The sequence below is a fragment of the Protobothrops mucrosquamatus genome, unplaced genomic scaffold (genome assembly GCF_001527695.2).
Source record: "Protobothrops mucrosquamatus isolate PMUCROS unplaced genomic scaffold, P.Mucros_1.0 scaffold1910, whole genome shotgun sequence".
NCBI classification, from domain to species: domain Eukaryota; kingdom Metazoa; phylum Chordata; class Lepidosauria; order Squamata; family Viperidae; genus Protobothrops; species Protobothrops mucrosquamatus.
In genome coordinates this window covers 51432-73154 of record NW_015388034.1, presented here as the reverse complement: position 1 = coordinate 73154, position 21723 = coordinate 51432, and the positions used below count along the sequence as shown (strand labels likewise).

Here is a 21723-nt window from a genome sequence, read left to right as displayed (position 1 = left end):
TCCCTCGTCCTTCTCTTCGTTAAACTAGACATACCCAATTCCAGCAACCGTTGCTTATATGTTTTAGCCTCCAGTCCCCTAATCATCTTTGTTGCTCTTCTCTGTACTCTTTCTAGGTTGATTCAATCCTCAGCTGAGAGTGAAAAGAGGACAGAGGCAGCCACAACAAACCATAATACCGCCATTTCTTGGGTACTTGAGGCAGATTACAACGCTTGTAAGATGAAACAACTATTTCCCTTTCTCCCTGCAATGCCCATGAGAGAGACCACATGAATTCTAGAGTAAGGCAATTCCAGATTAATCTCTGGGTTAAGGATGCACCTGATCCACTGACTCAGAAAGCATATTAGCAAGCCCAGATTTACAGATTTCAAATGAGACAAAGATCTAATTTCTATTTGACAAAAAAGGTATTTTGATTTGCAAGGAAGAACCCTGTTTCCAATTTAATAATAATAATAATAATAACCAAGTTTAGATCACATAGACGTAAACCGTGACTTACATCATCTTTTTTTCATGGAGGAAGAAAAACCCCATGCATCACCCCCATCGTACGCTAATATTTAAAAGTTTTTATACAGTCTGTTGACATGCACATTGATGGATAGACGTGCGTGGTTCTATATTGGTGATGTTTTTCAGGAATTTGAGTTGTGTTTTTTAATATTTAAACACTATTCAAAAAAGGAAGGAAGGAAATGGGGAAAGAATGATAATAGTTTGTAGTTGTACTCACACTTACTTGGGACTGTTATTTATCACAACTGAATTCCTTTTTAAAATATGTAAACACAGGAAGCTATGAGGCTCTACTCCTATAAAGGCTGATTTAGGAGTAAGACCAAGTCAATGGAGTACTTCAATGTAAATCATTTTAGGGCTGCTGTTCTAACAATCATACAAAAAGTAAACAAATGAAGCTAAAGGAGGGTGACCTTTTCAAATTATGTTTGCAAGGGTTAAAAAAGGAGACATCCATCAATATTATTCATACTTGTTTGTCTGGAGTCTGACAGTGCATGAACAAATGAATGAACAAATGAATGAATGTATAGAACTTTTATACAATAAATTGATATAATCAGCCAATATAGAATTGGATCTATTAGCTGTTCCACTTCAGCCAGTAAATGTCTTGGGCCTGACCTAATTCTGTGTACGTGTATGATTTTTAGATATATTTCTTTTAAAGGAAATATTAAAATATTAATATTCCTGTGTGTGTATTTGTTTTTAAGGAAATATATTTATTGCATCAAACCAATTAAAAAAGGAAAAAATACCTACATAAACAAGGGTTGTTGTGATAGCTGGAAGCTGATCTCATAAGATAAAGCACCCCTTCCCCCCAGATTTCCAAAACTGTTCAGCCCTCTTGTCCTTTTGTAAAATAACAATACATTTTAATAAATATAAATTATAATAATTCATGTTATAAATTATAATTATAATTCAAATGTTGATAGACAACACATATCACATTTATTACTATAAATCATATGTGATTCCAATGTTGTATAATAATTATTTTGGGCATTTCTCATACATGAAACATGCTGGTTTTTTATGTCCAGATACAGTCCAAATGTTGGGGATATACTGAAGAAGAACGTAATGCAAATTTTATCAGCAATGCTCTCTAGTTACACTAACTATCTACAGACTACAACTCAAAGTATGGAAATGACAAGACACTTAAAAAGGTGAATATTCCAGCTCTGAAACTGCACCTTCAAGCATCAGGCATACGCAACATTTTATGTCGTATTAATGTCACGTTAATATAAATAATGTGCAATAATCTTCTTATTTCAAAGTCTGTCTACTTCATATTAAGATGGTTATCACCTAGGACCTCAGCTGATTCCTCCAAAACCTGTAACAAGTGTGAAACCTGGACAGCAATGGCATCAGGACCAAACTATATGAGGTTAAATGGAATGAACTACAAAGAAGCACTTTTATCTAAGTTAAGCTATTTTGCTCTATAGAAATTTTAAAAGATAGCTATATAAGAATCAAAATATCCCAAAACAGATTTTCTGTAAATTTGTACTGCCAAATATAAAATCTTCGTACATAAAGGAACAAAACTTCTTTCTGTGACTTTGTGTATTCCATAGTTTTCAACATTAGTTGTGTTTATCTTATTCTATTTTGCTATTTTTGAGGCAAAAGTCTGGGTCTTTATAAACTGCATTTATGTGCTTCTTTAGGCCTGGAAATCACGTACTATAAAAGGGTTAACATCTGTTTTTACTTCCATGGACAACGTATTAACCTTTTTAAAAAATTTATTTTCGTGATTTAGTAAAACATATTTCTTCAGATGTAAATATGTGAACGCTAATTATTAGCACAGAGCAAAGAATCTACAATACAACGCCGATCTCTTGGATTTATCATGGTCTGGAGAAACGTTTTAACTGGATTACAAACGTAGGCACTCGGGGTGAAGTAACAAATTATTTTGGGCAGGTAGGAAAAGGCTAGGCGGGTCTCTAGTAAAGAAATTGGAAGATGATGGATTCATCTAGATGTCATACCTCCGTGGACACTGTAGGAGCTCTTCCAGTGACCCGCAGAATGTGTGTCATGTTTGTCTTCCTGCCTGAAGACAGCACAAACTACATGTGCAACAAACGGCTCTGTTGGAAGAGAAGATGGAAGGGACTTGAGGAATGTCCTTGTATATCCAACTTATTTATTCATCTATTTATTTATTCATCTATTTATTTATTTAAGTAGTTTTTATCTTGTTCATGAATTTACTGCTTGCTCTATAACAGGGGTAAGTCAACCTTGGCTCTTTTATGACTCGTGGACTTCAATTCCCAGAATTCCTGAGCCAGCTTAGCTCAGCTTGGAAACCTCTCCCTTTCCCCTCAGCATGGCTGGCTCAGGAATTCTGGGAGTTGAAGTCCACGAGTCATAAAAGAGCCAAGGTTGACTACCCCTGCTCTATAACAAGGTCTGCTGAAGTGATATCTCTCATTAGGGACAATTTGAGTGTTTTTAGATGAAAGGCGGAAAAAACCCTCCTGAAAGACTACCAAAAAAAAAAGGTTTTAAAGAAAAAGAAGGAAAATAAAGGGTTAGATGAAGTGGAACAGAAGAATATGACATACCTAGCGAATCATGAGACTTCCTTTGTACGGACGGAGGCTGTTGAGGGACTGGCGGTTCCCAGACTAGGGATGTAAAGATGCCACAATTCCCTGACTTCAGACTGCCAAGTGCCATGCCAACTTATCCTAAATTGGGGAGAGCGGGAAGCCTCAAGTTTAAATGCTTCAGAATATATACCAGTTCTTGACTTTTTGACTGCAGCAGGCAGCCAGTCCTGTGTATGGTTTAATTTTGTAATAGGTACTCAGATTTAACTGGAGTGTGTCTGCAGTCTTCTACCAAGTCAGGCTGAAAAGCCGAGCTAAAATGGGAAGGGTAAGGAGGTTGATTTAGCCAAATCCTGCTCAGAGAAGCCTGACATCTGAAGGACTAGAATGACACACAATTCCCATGGGAAATGACTCAGGGTCACCTACCGTAGAGAATTCTGAAAAAAAACACGGGGGTTATAAATATATTTATTTATTTATTAAATTTACATGCTGCCCATGTCACTCTGCAAAGCAACTCTGGGCGACTCACAACAAAAATAATAAATATTGAAATATTAACAACAGTAGATACAGAACTAAAAAAAAAAAAAGGCAAGGACGGTACCAGTGGTGGCATCTTCTCTATTAATCTACTAACCACACAGAGCGCCCCCATCAGGACCCCAAGCCTGGGGGCAAAACTAGGTTTGAATGCCCTTCCGGAAGACCAAAAGAGTGGGGTCGGGCCACACCTCAGGCAGCAAGTACCCTAAGAGCAAGAAAATTAATACATTTAAAAAACTGATTGCACAATTATCTTAATTTCTGAGGGGGCGGGAAGAGGCACACCATGCTGCTCTTTGGCCTGACTGAAATGGAACAAAACTGAAGAAATTATGACAGAAATGTGCAAGAGAAGATTGATACATCATCTTGGAATTTATGGTTGAAAGGTCTGTAACAACTTAGCTGAATTAAATGGATATTTTTCGATATTAGGGAAGCTGTTTTAAAAACCCGAACAATTAGAAATTAGCAAAAGAGACCAGAATAGCAAAAGGGAGGCGAGATTCTGCCTAAAGGAACAATTATAAAGTTCTCCTGAGAATGAAAAATGAAAAATGCTAGCCAGTTTCTAATGAAGGCATTTAATTGAAATGTGATAGTAATAAAGTCAAGCTCTACTGAAGTAGCTCATAATATTTCGTGCCAAGGATTGCCACCAGCTAAGGAGAAAAGCCACCTGTATAACAGCATAATGTTCCTGAATGTTTAGATTCGTGCTATGGACTCAACGTGCTGCTCACTTTTGGCCTGTTCTGTTTACGTTTATTAGAAATGAACCCACATTCCCTATTTACCTGCATGTTAGTAGAGAACTCTGAAAAAACACTGGGTTATAAAGTCTCTTTATTTTGTATATGGTTAGAGGCAAGGTAAATGTCACCCCTTGTTTATCTACAGTTAAGCAGAGGTAAAAGTAGCCACCTTTGGTAGGAAACCCTTCCTTGGTCTGGGGGAAAAGCAGCAAGAGATTATTCCCCACTTGTCTAATGATTAGAGCTTTTCAACCTTTTCGCCCATTGTGCCACTTTTAGGATATGGCAGTATCCGAGTACCACCAGTCGCCTAGCAAGGTGTCAAAAACTTGATGACCACCCCCCCCAAAAGGAAAAAAGTGATAAAGTACAGGTAGTCCTCAACTTACAACAGTTCGCTTAGTGACTGTTTGAAGTTACAACGGCACTGAAAAAAGTGCCCCCCCAAGCCACAGCCGAGCAAGACACCTGCCTGCCCGCCCAGCGGCGCTCTTCCTCCTGTCCGAGGTTTTCATTGTTGTGAGCATTTCTGTTGAGGATTGGCAGCGGGGGTGGGGTGGGGGTGTTTGGTTCCCCCCCCCATCTGCTGGGTGGTTGCAGCAGGTTTTGGTCACTTCACATGACCCTGGGACACTGTGACCGTCATAAATATGAATCACTTGCCAAGCATCTGAATGTAAATCACAAGACCCTGGAGATGCTGCAACATTCCAGCTGATTGGCACTTCTTCTGGACTCAGCAGAAGTGGCAGGATCAGTGCTGCTTTCCAGCTGATTGGTGCTTCTTCAGGGCTCAGCAGAAGCACCAGGATCAGCGCCGAGCTCGTCGGAGCCTGGCGCTGATTCTGGCGCTTCCGCTGAGCCCTGACAGCCCTATAGCTGCAGCCGTCTCTCGCTCAGGCTTGTGCAGTGCTGCCACCGGTTCAGCTCATTCCCCTGTCCCACTACCACTTTTCTAGGATAATCGCGTACCACCTGCCAGGTGCCAATGTACCACAGGTGGTACCCGTACCACTGGTTGAAAAGCCCTGGTCTAATTGGTGCAAGTGGTATCAGTAGGAACACGGAGTCTTCTCATGCTTGTGTTTTGTGTGCATGTGAGAGATGAATTGAGGAGAATCGGAAAAGAGTCTTCATGCCAGAGGACTTTTTAGTGTTGAACGTAGAACAAGGGGTGACTCCTGTTTCATCTCCATGTTGATGATCGTATATCTTGCAGCACTACTGGGACTACAGGACAGTGTTTCTGTTTTTAACCCACGAGAACTTCTGTAACTGTCACCCTGCAGTTATCTGATATCTCACAGAATTCCATTTGTATTTTCGAAGGTTGGGGAGCCCTTAATAGAGCATGTCCAACATCCTTTCCCATTCTTTTATTCAGTGGAAAGAAATTATTTGTTTAGAAGAAACTATGCATAATTACGAGAACAGTGCAAACTGAACATCTCAGAAGTAGTTCGAAACAGCTATAATCAATAAATAGTCCTGAAGCATCCCAAAACCAGGATGCTACAAAGATCAACCAGAACGCAAACAGATGAGCAAAAAATTCATTAGTTAGCTTGAACCCATTTATCACAGGTTAAATGAAAACCAAGGTTGCTTATTAAGCAACATTTGTTAACTACCATTCAGTGCAAGAATGCGTCACATTTAACGATTGCATCACATAATATCACGACTACATCTAACGACAACTTTTCTCTTTCTTTATATTTCCAGTAAAAATCTACTATTCTCCGGAAATAAGAAGTGTTATTGCTTTTTTTATCATTACTAAATGTTCTGTTCTTTCACTTTTTCATTCATCCACAACTGATGGTATACTTATGCTTTACATCTGTTGAAATGAAAGCTAAGGAGATGCAATATAATTAGTTCTGCTTGAGGCAGGGAGGAAAGGATATCCAAATCAAAGCTATGTAAGACCTTGAGTGGGCTGACTGCATGAGCCAGGAAGTCCATTCTAAGGCACTCTCTTCACCAACACAGCTACAACAGTCTTTGATTATCAGATGTATACATCCTCAATTAAAAGTGCTACAGAATAAATCAAGCTCTACATTCATTGACAAAATTGTTGAGATAGTTGCTGCTCTAGTAGAGACAGCTGTGAGACTAGGACAGTGATGGCGAACCTTTTAGAGACCGAGTGCCCAAAAACTGGCCCCGCCCCCGCTCCAACCCCCCGTCCCTGCTCTGCCCCCCATCCCCTGCCCCGCCTGCCCACAGGACCACTCACCGCCTCCAGGGCCCGCCGCAGATCGCCCAGGCAGCCCAGCAGCGCTATGGCGGCCACACCCTCTGCCCGCGCCCTGCAGCATCAACTGCATGATGGGGTGTGAGGGCAGAGTCTTGTCTACACTGCCTGGCTGCCATGTCCTTGGCTGCGCTGTTCCGTGTGGGCCACACTGGAGGACGAGTCTCCTCCAGGGGGGTTGCTGGAGAGGAGGGGGTCATGGGGGGAGGCAAGGCTGGGGCAACGGCACGTGTGCCCAAAGAGAGGGTTCCGAGTGCCGCCTCTGGCACCTGTGCCATAGGTTCGCCACCACTGGACTAAGAGATACTAGGAAAATGTTTTGAAATGAAAGGCAAGGAAGATCTGAATCTGTCATAGATATATTCTCTTCTTTCCCAAATGTCATAATGAGACAATGAACAGTCAATGAAATCAACATTACCACGTATGGGCAAGAAATTGTAGAAGAAGCTCTCATCACTAGGAATCTAGGAGTATCATTTTTGCAATGAAGGAAGAATGTATCTGATGATTTATCTATTTATTTTTTCACATCTTTATTATTTTTATAAATAGCTCAAGACGCCAAACATATCCCAAATTATTGGCTATCTTCTGCTCGTAACTACAAAATTATTCTTAGCATACAAGTATACTTCCACAATTTTTTAAGTACAGGTAGTCCTCGATGCTGCAAAGGTCTCCCTCAACCCTGCCTGGCCCCCACAGGCGTTCCTCCCCATGAGCAACATCAAGGTGATCATGCCCACCTTGGCCATACCCACCCAATCTCCACCCAATCTGCCATGACCACCACAGCCATGCCCACCCAGTGGGCCACGCCCACCTGGCACCAGGCGATAAATAAGTGGGTTTTGGGTTGCAGTTTGGGCACTCGGTCTCTAAAAGGTTCGCCATCACTGGTTTAGAGGCAGTTCTGAACTGCAAGGACTATGGATATACAATAGGATTTACACAGCATTTCTACTGTTCTGGAAGAAGAGCATAGGAGCACGTTAACATAATCACATCTTGACTACTGCTTTCTCTGCCTGAAAACTTTAATCTATAATAGAGCAGAGGCTCTAGGTAGCCACATAATCCATTTGCCAAAGAAACCACTATACATGTTTACTATCTCTCTTTATGAAACTGCCATCATGCTATATAACATTCCTTAGACCTATGCAACCCCTTTGGGGTCAGGATTCTCAACGGGGAATTGGGGATAGACTGTGAAATATGCTTTCTCAGAATATAAGTAGTTAGAGGCAGCCAACTACTTTAACTACAGGAATTTTTCTGAAAATACTCCATTAATAAAAAGAAGTCTACCTGGTTCTTTCCTTTCTTTCTTTTTTTCCTTGAGATAAAATTGGAACTTTTGTTCTTTGCTACTATTTGAAAAAGAAAAAAAAACATATGGTTTTTATTTCTGTAGAATAGGCATCCCACCTTACGTACGTTGGCAGGTAGCTGATGGAGCGCAAACATGGGAATTGATTTCTGTCTCAAATAAGTCACCTCCGTGCATGGAAGGGAACATCAGTATCCACGGCGGAGCTGTTCTATTTCAGGTTTATGCCAAGTAATTAGCACTTCAAGCTCTGATTGCTCTGATTAAGTTGCATGCACGTACCGACGAGACAGTAGTTAGTGATCCCTTAGTAGGCAGGCCTAGGGGTACTAATCAATCAACGATTTTATCCAATGACTTGTTGTATTTTCTTCCTTATCTAGGCTTGTTTCACAGATCTCATCTGCTGGGGCAAGATAAGTAGGAAAAAACAGTGTTCTTTTAAAATGATAATGGAAGTAAAAAAAAGTGGGGGAACAGCCAAAGACATATGAAAACCTCCAACTCTTAAAAATGGGGAAAAAATCTCAATAGAGCACAGTGTGTGTAGGGCTTATCTGTTCTGAGCAGGTTCCAAAGAGTAGCTTTCTTGTGGAGAATATTCTAAAAGGCTAGGCTACAACTGCTAAACTAAAGTACTCTTAACCACAGAAAAGAGAAATAGAACTTTATTCAAATTTAATTACAAGATTTTATAACTTGTCCACCAGAGATGGAATGTATTTTTTTAAAAAACAGATTTAAATAAAAATATTTCAACAAAACGTTATTAAAACTGAAATCCTGACTCAGCTGCCGCTTTCTCGGAGCTTCTGCAATACTGGCATTTTAATCGTTAAATTCATTTAATATTTTAATCCAATCTGTTCTTAAACCACCGCTACAAGATTTTGTTACTATTAGGTAAAAACATGGTACAACCAGGGCTTTTTTTGTCATAGAACGCCCAGAACGGAGTTCCGGCAGCTTTTTTGGATGGAACCTTGTAGGGTAGGCAAGGCGGGTTGTACGACATGTGTGAGTTCCGGCACCTTTTTTTTTTTTTTCCCCGCAAAAAAAGCACTGGGTACAACCAACTGCAAAATGTTTAAAAGACAGTAAAATCAGATGAAATAAAGTGCTAAAAGATGACTACTGTATTACTACCTACATAGAAATGAGGAGGTGGATAAGATAGTCCCTTGCTAAGCATTTAGAACAGATGGGAAAAGAAGCATTCCACACCATTCACCACCATAATATAGCAGTGCATTTGATTGCAATTTCATGTTTGCTATTTATTTTCAGTAACAGAATATGTATTCACCTCTAGTTATGAAGAGAATATTTGGTCAAGATTTTTTAAAAATAGCTTTTAACAGATAGTGCTTGTATAGTTGTATTCTTTATCAATACTGTCAAAGAAGCCAATAAGTATTGGTCACCCGTTTATCTCATGTACTGTGTCTAATTCTAAGCACTATATTTTTAGGAATGAGTCAGAAAACTCAAACAGATTCAAAAGGATAAAAAAAAATGATCAGCAGATTAGAGGCTATGAAGTCTCTATGAAGAAGTCTCTCTGAAGAAATATTAAAGATCACTAGAAAACAGCAATGGATACAACAATACCAGTCAAACACCCCATAAAAGGATGTCACACAAGTGTCAAGTCAAGACTTGTTCTACATTATTTCAGAGTAAAGAACAGAATAATTTGGATTAATATAGATTTTAAATAATAGGAGAGCTTCCCAATTAAATGCTAGAAAAAAAGCTTACTGGGACCATAAAAGCAATTCAATTGTGAACCAATTATCCAAAGTAGTGTGATTGCCTTCTCCGGATGCCTTGAAGGAAAAGTTGACAACCATTTGCTAAGATGCTTTCATTTAGATTCCCACACTGAACAGGAGATGGGCTCAATGCCCTTATTTCCAAGATAGTATGATGGGATTATGCGAAAGAAATGGAATCTTGCAAAGTCTGTTTCTTAATTGGATTATAAGTGATGTGAAGCTGAGGGGAACTATGGATAACCAGGTTTGTTACATTAAATTAAGGTATTAACTAGGTTATTACAATTATTAAAGATGGTAAAAGTAGGAGGAGATAGGGAAGAATTCTTAAAACATATCCTCAACCTGAATGGACTTTAAAAATTCAAAGACTACTACTTACATTGTAGTATTTAATGTAATCAAGTACGAATGGGGTTTTTTTGGGGGGGGGGGGGTTGTAATACAAGACTAATAAGCTATTCATGGAAGTTAGGCATATGAAACCATTCTTCTTCACACAATTCAGTGGTAAAGTATGAAACTTGCTAAGACTTGCTCTGAAAGGTTTCCAGAGAAGGTTGGATACATGCATAAGGAATTAATATTAGTCACAATCAGCTTCAGTATCTGAGACAATATCTGCTATGGAACAGGCACAAGAGAGTAGTAGACTTCCTACAGAAACCGAGTTGGCTGCTGTTGGGGACAGAAATCCTTGCTCTTCTTTTCATACTAAAATAGTTATATTCACTGCTTGTTAGTATCTAAAGGTTTCTATAGGTATCTATAGGTCTTCAGTTTGGTTCTAATTTTAAAGTTTTGAACTGTCTGAAATCTCATTTCTCAGGGTATACCTCTTTCCACATGAGTTTTCCACTTAAAAATTCAAAATAACATTTACCTAGGCCACGGGTCGGCAACCCGCAGCTCCGGAGCCGCATGTGGCTCTTTCAGCCTTCTCCTGTGGCTCCCAGCCTCCTCCGCCATTTGCAGAGAGAGAGAGAGAGAGAGACAAAGAGAGGCACTTGCGCTTCCCTTCTCTGTCTCTCTCTCTCTCTCTCTCTCTCCCTCCCTCCCTCACACATACAAACTCTCTCTCTCTCTCTCTCTCTCTCTCTCTCTCTCTCTCTCTCTCTCTCTCACACACACACACACACACACACACACACACACACACAGAGTGGGGGAAGAGGACTGGCAGACCAAGGGCAGGAGAGAGCCAGCTCAATAAGAATGTGTGTCAGCTTGTTGGAGAACAGCATGAAGCCAGCTTGCTAGGTGAGCAGAAGATCGGAGAGAGGGAGAGAGGGGGGGAGAGGAGAGAGAGAGAGGGAGGGAGACGGGGGAGAGAGAGAGGGAGGGAGAGGGAGAACTCATGCACAGCAGCCTCTATTTGTTTTTAATTAAACTCTTCAATCAAGCCCCCCCCTCTGGTGCGTGCGCGCGTGCTGCGGCTCCCAATGTTTTCTTTTCTGTGGGAAACCGGTCCAAGTGGCTCTTTGAATGTTTAAGGTTGTCAACTCCTGACCTAGGCCACCCAGCATAACCCCTTAACTCAGTGGTTCTCAACCTTTTTAATGCCGCGACCCCCAACCGGTCGTAAGTCGAGGACTAAACCGGTCGTAAGTCGAGGACTAAACCGGTCGTAAGTCGAGGACTACCCAACCGGTCGTAAGTTGAGGACTTTCCCTGCCCGGGAGTGCCACGCATGTGTGGTTCCGCCCCCTGCGCCGGCCGAGGCGTAGCTGGCAAGCGGCAGAGATGGAGCAGGCCGACCACCAGCTGGCCCAGCTCAAGGGAGGTAAGGCGCCCGCTGGAAAAGGGGAAAAAAATGGCGGACAGCCTTGCTTGGCGACCCCCGTGAAATGGTCGATCGACCCCAAATGGGGTCGCGACCCATAGGTTGAGAACCGCTGCCTTAACTGATATACATTCAATATGATTTGTCTAACCCAGTTCTTCTACAACTATGCTTTGTAAGCAAAATGATAACACACCCTTGTGTTTTATAGTTTCCACCAACACCAGATTACTGGAATATCGCGACTTCTGTAGGCCTAATTAGAAATGTGAACATCCATTATTTAGATTAGATGGCCCGAGAATACTACTCTAGCCAATGCTCATCACAATAGCTTGGTATAGTCCCAAGACTAGTTAAAAAAATAACTTAGAAACAGAACAAATACCCTGCAGAGGATGTTAACCTTCCTTCAACTGAGCATTCATGCAGAGACAATACAGAAAGATCCTTGATTGTACAAAAACAGTGAAGTTATTTGCAGCTGTGCAATTGAAGCATCGCTTTGAGCTTATGCTGCCTGCTTTCTGTTGAAGCATTTTTTTTCTAAGTAGGTAAACTATAGGTAATTACTTTTATGTAATCAAACAATCTATTCCTTTCTTCGTAACTATTCCTGGAGCAGAAGCCAAAGACTGTAAGACAAGAAAGAAATAGCTGACTATAGATTAGAAGCATCATACTGAAAGACAGTAACAGTCTTAGCAGCTTTTAATAATCACTCCTGTATGACTGGAGGGAATAAAAACTGGCTTCTAATCTAACAATTAAAGATGTTTCCTATCTCTCATTCGTCTGTTTAATTCATTGCGGAATATTCTGCTGCATTTTCTGATCGTTGGTTACGTTACATGATTTTATTCTGAATTGCCTTTTATCCTAGTATTCATCCCAATATTTTATTGGGTTTTGCTCACAATCTGGTTTGGCATTAGAAGATTAGTAAAAGTGTGCAATGTATGTCAAATTGAAATATTTTGTGCAATTTTATGAAGTGTAAATGTGAAACTTGAAAAATTAAAACTCAAAAATCCTTACACGTTGCTGATCAAAATTATTAAACCACGTGCAGGTGGTAGTTTGCTCAGATCACTAACATTCTTAAATCTGAAGCGTACAAACAGTGTTCAAAAAGTATGAGAGAACACAATCTTTTCGTCTGCATTTCAGCACACAAGGAACAACTTTTTCAAACGAGAATGAAATAAAAACACATCCAGAGAGTATAATCTGGATTTACTCTCCACTTTTGTTGCTATCTACCTGTTGAGGGAGTTCGCTGATGAGGTACTGTGCAAATTTCTGCAACTGATCCCTTTGTAGTCGAGACAGGGACTCAGAGACAGGCGCTCGCAAGCAAACTGCAGATGCCTAGAGATAGAAGGAAAAATAAGATTATTTCTTTAACAGAATGTCATGTTTATGGTTAAATAATTCCAAGGGCAGATAAAGCTGCATAAGAAGCCATTTTTGGAACATATATATAGTGTTGTTTATTAAAATCAGGCTTTGGTAAGGATGATTGTCGATGAATCACAGCAAGATGGTAGACTATAGCCAAAATAGATATATTGGTATGATTGACTTTGAGTACATTTATGCTCAATCAATATTTACTTGGAAACAGCATAGGTAATCCTCGATTTATAACAATTGGGTCCAGAATTCTGGACATAAATCAGGAGGTCATTAAGTAGGTCGCCATGTGACCTGACTCATTTTTACAACAGTATTTATTTAGAGTCCCTGCAGTTGTTAAGCAAAAGACACGGTCATTAGGCAAATCCAGCATATCCAATGAGCATTTTTGACATTTTCTGCTGGAAAATGGCAAAAAAACAACAACAACCCTACACAAATCACAGTCTTGTGACTGCAGGACACTGCAATTGGTGGTAAATACAAACTGGTTGCCAAATCCCCAAAATGCAGTCACATGACTGGAAGGGGTAGTGTGATATTTTACAACAGTTAATAATGCTTTGCAGTCTGTAAAGCACGCTTTCCAAGGCTGTTGTAACTTCCAACAGCCATTAAGAGACCTGTTATTAAGGAAAGACTAGCTCAGGCATGTCAAACTCGCGACGTCAAGTGATGTCGCGCAACGTATCGGAACTTTTTCGCCATTGCCAGCAATGGGGTGGGCGCGGCTCCAGTATGATGAAACCGGCCCGCAGGCCGGCAGTTTGACACCCCTGGACTAGCTGGATGTATGGAGTTCAGAAGTACCCTATGGGCAGCAATGTATTATTGATTGCGGATCAACATGTTAACAAAAATAGTCTGAAAATTCATAAGCCACCAGATCAATCTGTTATAACATGACTTCCAGCAAGTTAGCATCAAAATAGTTCCTTTTGGTTATTTGACTCCACACAGGTAGTCATTTTGTTATTAGATAAAGAAATTCTGCATTAGCATATAATAGGCTGAAAGCAGTTTCCTTCATGTAGTTTTTCCACAAAATTTAGCATTGGCCACCCAGTTTGCAATAAAAATCTATGTTCTAATCAACATTCTTGACATTCAGAGGACCCCAGACTTCTTATAATGATAGTTTTTAATCAAGAGCATTAAAAACCTTTTGTTTGTTGTATGTGCTTCCAATATAATATATCTAGGAAAAAGAATATAAGTAAAGTAGTTTTTATTATACAGCAACCATATAATGTTTTGGAAAGTCTTGATCTGGTCACTATTCATTTGAAAACTATGGCTAATTGAAATAATATCTGTCCTTTCAACAACTTATGTCCAAATCCCTCATGTGATTCTCTAAGCTTCTTAAACCATCAAAGAAAAATTCTGCAAAAGTGTAAATTTAAACTCTATAATGAATCTTGGCCAATTCTTCTTCCCAGCTGATAAAAAACTGTTCTACAAAAAAAGTAAATGAGTTTTCATTTGTATTTTCAGAAATCCAAACAGAGTTTACACAAGAGCTGTTTTTTTAAAGCAGCTGATTATGCAAAAAAAATATTCAAATGAATGCAGTCAATGTCTCCTCACTGCTTCAACGCAGATATAGTCACATCATACCTAGCAGAGTATTTACAAAGTTTATTACTAGGTAAATAAAAATGCCTGCCTATCCCATTATTCAAAGCCACAAAAATGTTCTTTATTGCATTTCTATTGCTGTATTTTTATCTTTTTAGATTATCCAACAAGAAGTTGCTTCACCAAACATATCAAAGAGTATGCATCCATTACCAATTTTTTGAGGCAGATCACCTAACATGCAGCATTGACTGTTCCAATGTAACCGTGTCTCGACATTCTATGCAAAGCAGTATTAAACAAACATATTTTTTTCAAGTCTAAGTTTAACTAATGAAACAGAAACTAAAATCAACATAACTTTTCATTACGGAATACTTGATTTTTAAGTTTTACTGTGCAATAAAACAACAGCCATATTTCAAAGCCTACATTGTGTATCCGAAAGAGACAAAGGGCTACCACATGGGCACACCATTTAGCCCCAGCTCCACAAGTACAGCTGCATGAGGTGATCCTGCATCTGTCAAACATTACTGCCACGTTGTAGGCTCCTTTGGGTGGCACTATCTGTGGAGGCACCACTGTGGCACTCAGGTGGAAACCTGTTGGAGAGCAGGACAAAAGTTACGGTCTGACGGTCACTGAAGCAGAGCAAAATGTAGCTCAGATGTATAATTGAAATACTATTCAGTCAAACAGCCATTCTCTGCAATACTCAATCTTCCCAGTTTCAACGAAAAAAATCAAATAATATATTTCAGCTATTCTCAAAGGATAGTTTTATAGTAAAAAATTGCATTTGGATAGACGATGCTCATCTAAATTTAAACTAAAATCCTTTCTATTGACAACTACTATATCAGATGTTTTAAGCACTGTGCACATTTGTTACCCATGTTTGCACATAATATAATGCAAATTTGGGCTAATATTCATGGCTCCCAAAAAAGACTTTTGCAGTTTAATTTCATTTTCAATTAATGCAAGTTTTCCATTACATATAAACCAGAGACGGCAGGTGAAAACAAACTCTTCAGCCACTTTATCTGAATCTTTTAAAAAAATCATTAAATTGTTTTAACCCACTATCATTATCTGAATGTAACAAGGCAGAATTCATGGGACCTATGAGCCAGAGGATATTTTTTCAGAGTTGTTAGTGCTGTTCATGTGGTACAAAGCCAAAATGTAGGCTACAATATTATCTCCATAGCTCTATTCGGTTTTTAAGGATAAGAAAAATGAATACTTAATTCAAAGCTATCTAATAAATCCATGGGTGAAACTTTATCTCCTTATTTTGTGGTAGGACACACTGTTCCTTTTCTAAAACACACACACATTTAATGTTCTTAAATACTGTAGTAGACATGTTTCATCTGTAGCTAAAGTTTCCCAAACATATCTCTTAAAAGTTGGAAATGCTTTACATTCATGCAGTAGTAAGGGGTCCTAATTTCTCAGGCTCCTCAACTTAAAAGTACCTAGATCAGTGGTGGCGAACCCATGGCACGTGTGCCAGAGGCAGCACTCGGAGCTCTCTCTGTGGACACACATGCCGTTGCCCCAGCCTTGCCTCCTCCCGTGACCCCCTCCACGCCAGCAGCCTCCCTGGAGGAGAGTCGCCCCCGAGCGTGGCCCGGGTGGAGCAGCGCAGCCAAGGACATAGCAGCCAGGCAGCGTAGACAAGATTCTGCCCTCACACCCCATCGCGCACAGTTGATGCTGCGGGGCGTGGGCAGAGGGTGTGGCCGTAATGGTGCTGCTGGGCTGCCTGGGCGATCTGCGGTGGGCCCTGGAAGTGGTGAGTGGCCCTGCGGGCAGGCGGGGTAGGGGCGGGGCAGGGGGTGGAGCGGGAGCGGGGCCAGTTTTTGGGCACTCGGTCTCTAAAAAGTTCGCCATCACTGACCTAGATTAACAAATAGGAAGTAAACATAACAATACACTGCCATAATAATTAAAGCAATTATTAGCCTATGGAGATCAGCAACCGTTCTGGGAGGCTTGCTTGTGTACCCCAAACTACTGGACTCTAAACAGAGTAAGTATAGTCTATGATGGGGGAATTTAATCCAAAACATTGCCAGGCCTAAGACAAAAATTAAATCTGATTTACTTAAACTATATCCTACTACAATTACATAGGAGTAATTCAATATAGTCAATATGATTTATTTCACATATCTAACGTGTTTTCCCTTTTTTCAGCTATTAAAAATACAATTCATTGGAAACTTTTGGAGTGGTTTCAAAAGCCTGATCACGAAGCTTTGGGGCTACAAAGTGATAATGCTCTAAATACGGACTTTAGCAAGAATGAAAAAAATAAAGACCGCCTCTGTTTTAAGATACTGTACATTAACAAAGTTATAAGCATGAACATGGAGATGAAATATAAAGTTAAAAAAATGACCTAGGAATTGCCCTATTTGAAATAATTGCAAAAATATTTTAACTGATTTAAGCGTCCGCAAAAAAATATATATTTTAAAGTCAATTATAGATTAAGACTTGCCCACCTCAAAGAGGATCCAAATAATCCATTACTTTCTGTCATTTTGAGACATCTAAGAGAGGAAGAATTCACAAATGTCTCCCCCAGCTAGTTCTAAGGATGTCAGGATAGAGTGCAACTTTATGTTTGCTCAGAAAGCATGCTCAAATATGTAGAACAGGGGTGTCAAGCTCAATTTCATTGAGGGCCGCATTAGCATTGCGGTTGCCCTCGGGGGGGTGTGTGGCCAGGGTGGGTGCGGCCTACTGGGTGGGCATAGCCAGCTCTACATCGTTCGCGTCAAGGGTGCCTGTGGGGGCCTGGGCAGGAGTGGGACAGATCTGAGGGTCTCTGGCAGAAGGGGGTGGGACCGGGGCAAGCGCCAAGACATGGTCCATTTCTTCATTCCTCACAAAGGGTGACACCTCCTCCAGCATGCACCCAGGGGGCAGGGCCGACGCGGCAGGGGCTGGTTCCTCGCTGTTTCTAGACGGCCTTGTGGAGCTAAGACTGAATGCATTTCAGCATAGATGGCCACCACAAAATTGCACCTTGGCTCCAGGCTGGCCTGGGCCAGGGCCAAGGCAGTGGGGACCGTTCCCTCACTGTTTCCAGGATGGCTTCGCGGGCCACATGAAACCACTTCGCGGGCCGCATCCGGCCCCCGGGCCTTGTGTTTGACATGTCTGATGTAGAATATGTTTAATACTCATCAAAATCTGCCTCAGACATTTTTTGCACCGGACATGAGATTTTCAACAGCAGTGTAAGTAAAGTAAAGGAGAGCAGATCCTGCACTAAGCAAGTGAATTAGACTCAATTCCAGTTTGTAAGATATAAACATCATACCTATCTGTAATGGGTCTTTAACAGCCCTCATTCTGAAGAGTTGCTCGCCTCGTTGGAACTCATCTGCACTGCCATTTGCCAAGCATGAATATAGCCTAAAAGAAATAAATCATTCTATTATTAGAATGATCTTCAATAGAGACTGACAAGTGCATTCCATTCCACAGACAATGCAGAAATTATGGGTAGATTTCAAAGAGTAGATTATATCACAGTGAAAAAAGGCTACATTAAACATAGAGGCAATTTCATCACATACAGATTCTTAATTGCGAGTCACAATTTGCACTGTGAAATTGCCTCTTCTATACAGCTATTAAACCTGTAAAAGCATTTCTTTTACTGACAAAATAGAAAAGCATATACAACTCAAGACTGTTATATGGGGTCTATTTTTTAAAAAAAATGTAAACATAGGCAATGGTAGGTTGAAAGCTATGAGTTTTAGGTCAAAGTTATACATTAAAAATCCATTCAAAACACAAATATGTTCATTTTACAAGAGAATGAATATATTATGGATTGATTATTAACTAGGCATGAAAAGCTTACATCTTACTATGCAGTTTAAGACATTTATATCCTGACCTTCTCTCCCAAAAAGTTCCATGTGCCTAATATAATTGTGAGAGAATAGCTGTGGAGTTTAAAAAACCTTCCTGCTTCCTTTCGCCTAATACAGGGGTGTCAAGCTGCCGGCCCACGGGCCGGACGCGTCATCCAGAAGCCGTGCCCACCCCATTGCCGGCAATGGCAAAACCGTCCCGATACGCTGCGCGACGTCGCAAGTTTGACATGCCTGGCCTAATAGCATAAGAAGAGAAACAGGAGCTGTTCTCATTAAAAAGGCACCTGTTTCAAATGGAAATTTGCTTGCTGATCTCAAGAGCAGAGAACACTGTGGAGTTGACTTGAGAATATCATAAGACAGAAGACAACTTCAAGAGTTGAAAAAAAGTTAAGAGATCGAAGAATAAGACTGGGAAAAGGGACCCAAAGGTTCTATGGGAGAAAAGAATCAGCAACCAGGAATTATGTAAGTGTGTGCATTATACTAGGGCTTTTCAACCAGTGGTAGGGGTACCACCTGTGGTACATTGGCACCTGGCAGGTGGTACGCGACCATCCTAGAAAAGTGGTAGCGGGGGAGGGGAATGAGCTGAACTGGTGGCAGCACCGCACAAGCCTGAGCAAGAGACGGCTGGAGCTGCAGGGCTGTCAGGGCTCAGCGGAAGTACCAGGATCAGTGCCAGGCTCCAGCTGGAGCTCGGCGCTGATCTTGGCACTTCCGCTGAGCCCAGAAGAAGCGCCAATCAGCTGGAATGTTGCAGCATCTCCAAGGTCTTGTGATTTACATTCAGATGCTTGGCAACTGATTCATATTTATGACGGTCACAGTGTCCCAGGGTCATGTGAAGTGACCAAAACCTGCTGCAACCACCCAGCAGACGGGGGGGGGGGGAACCAAACACCCCCACCCCACCCCCGCTGCCAATCCTCAACAGAAATGCTCACAACAATGAAAACCTCGGACAGGAGGAAGAGCGCCGCCGGGCAGGCAGGCAGGTGTCTTGCTCGGCTGTGGCTTGGAGGGGGGCACTTTTTTCAGTGCCACTGTAACTTCGAACAGTCACTAAGCGAACTGTGGTAAGTCGAGGACTACCTGTACTTTATCACTTTTTTTCTTTTCTTTTTTTTTGTCATCAAGTTTTTGACACCTTGCTAGGCGACTGGTGGTACTCAGATATTGCCATATCCTAAAAGTGGCACAATGGGTGAAAACGTTGAAAGGCCCTGCATTATACAATACTGCTGAAAACTCCTCCACTAGGAGAGGGGAATAAAGAAAGGCTTTGCCAGCTGAAGAAACAAACTTAGAAGAAATTAGCAATAAGAGACCCAATCCATATGGCTTAAACTCACAGTTCCTGGAGTTTGTAGAGTATAGAAAGCCTAATAGTAATAGGATGTACCCTAAATGGGGGGCCAACACAGACAATAACAGAGAAATAGATAAGCCCTCCCCCAGCACCTTTGAAATGCCAGTGTAAGGAAGACCCAAGAGGATCTGGAAGGCTGGGCTGATTTAACTATTTGTCTACATGAATCATTACTCTATTCCACTGCAAATCAACCAGACCTTAAACTGGACAGGCTATAGCAGTGATGGCGAACCTATGGCATGCGTGCCAGAGGCGACACTCAGAGCCCTCTCTGTGGGCACACGTGTTGTCGCCCCAGCCCCGCCTCCCCTGTGGCCCCCTCACCAGCAGACCCCCTGGAGGAGAGTCACCCCCAGGTGCGGCCCGTGCGAAGCAATGCAGCCTAGGACATGGCAGCCAGACAGCGGGGACAAGACTCCACCCTTGCGCCCCGTCAGGCGCAGATGATGCTGCAGGGTGCACGCAGAGGGCGTGGCTGCCATGGCGCTGCTGGGCTGCCTGGGCAATCTGTGGCGGGCCATGGAGGTGGTGGGTGACCAGGCGGGTGGAGCGGGCGGGTGGGGACGGGGCCCTGGCAGGGCGGTTTTGGGGCACTCGGTCTCTAAAAGGTTCGCCATCACTGGGCTATAGTAATTTCTCACAAAATAAATCATTGGATTTAGCAGTTTCCTGGTTACCCAAATAGCCCCTCTGCATCAATACAAAGATTAAAATAGTCACCAGAAGTCTAAATCCTGATTAGATAGTATGTCCTTTAAAAAGATATACACTGCTTATTTATTTATTAAATTTATTTGCCGGCCGTCTTATTTCAAACGACTCTGGGCGGCTTACAGCATAACCTGTTCACAACAAAAGTTGTGTATCAAAAACTTTTTTTTCCCCTCAGAGGCGTAAAGCTTCCTCTATTTCATCTTACGAGGTTCAAATTTCAGATTTTTCGTCATGCTTAATTCATTTAAACAGTTAACCAATTTAGTGTGCGTAATAAATCGGTTAGTTGATTGAACGAATTGAGCATAATGAAAAATCTGAAATTTTTCTGAAAAATTTTTCTGAAAATCTGAAATAGAGGAAACTTTACATCTCTGAGATGAAAAGGTTTTTGATGCACAACTTGCGTCTGAAAAAAACTGAAAAGCTTACCCACTCCTTGTTTGCAGGAGGTCAAAGCAAATACCATTTTAGTGAAAATAATAATACGGGATAACTACCTGATATCTTCTTCGTTCTCTGGAAAGCTCCAAAAGGCAATACGGAGCTGCAGTTGCTCAGGCACAGGTGGGTAGACTTTTTCCACTACTTCAAAGGGAATGTGAAATGCCACCTGCTTGGCTGACAGTTCCACCAGTGGGATCACCGACCCATCTAAAGGAAATGAAGAGCATTGGCAAGTTATCTGAATTCTGCAGAATTTTATCGTTAAGAATGAAGGCAAAAGACAGAAAACGTCCTGGCTTTTCTAAGTGCAAAATAACTTTTTGATATTTTTCAAGAAACTGTAAGAAATAGTCCTATTCATAAAGATTAAGATGTCAAGAAAAAATAACCCCTTTGTCTTCAATAAACCACTTGCTATAAACCAGTGGTTCTCAACCTTTTTAATGCCGCGACCCCAACCGGTCGTAAGTCAAGGACTAAACCGGTCATAAGTCGAGGACTAAACCGGTCGTAAGTCGAGGACTAAACCGGTCATAAGTCGAGGACTACCCAACCGGTCGTAAGTCGAGGACTTTCCCTGCCCGGGAGCGCCGCGCATGCGTGGTTCCGCCCCCTGCGCCGGCCGAGGCGTAGCTGGCAAGCGGCAGAGACGGAGCAGGCCGACCACCAGCTGGCCCAGCCCAAGGG

At 41.4% G+C, this 21723-nt stretch overlaps 1 protein-coding gene across 1 annotated transcript in view; it reads right to left on the bottom strand.

The window, feature by feature from the left end:
* The window catches only part of ZSWIM8 (zinc finger SWIM-type containing 8), an 81961-nt gene that overhangs the window by 51632 nt on the left and 8606 nt on the right, over positions 1 to 21723 (bottom strand). Inside the window, exons 2-5 of the mRNA XM_015823553.1 lie at positions 21090 to 21243; positions 17933 to 18027; positions 15019 to 15191; positions 12850 to 12957 (exon numbers count right to left, since the gene is read on the bottom strand). Of these exons, the coding sequence (XP_015679039.1) occupies positions 12850 to 12957; positions 15019 to 15191; positions 17933 to 18027; positions 21090 to 21243 (530 nt within the window). The remainder of the gene's footprint in view (positions 1 to 12849; positions 12958 to 15018; positions 15192 to 17932; positions 18028 to 21089; positions 21244 to 21723) is intronic.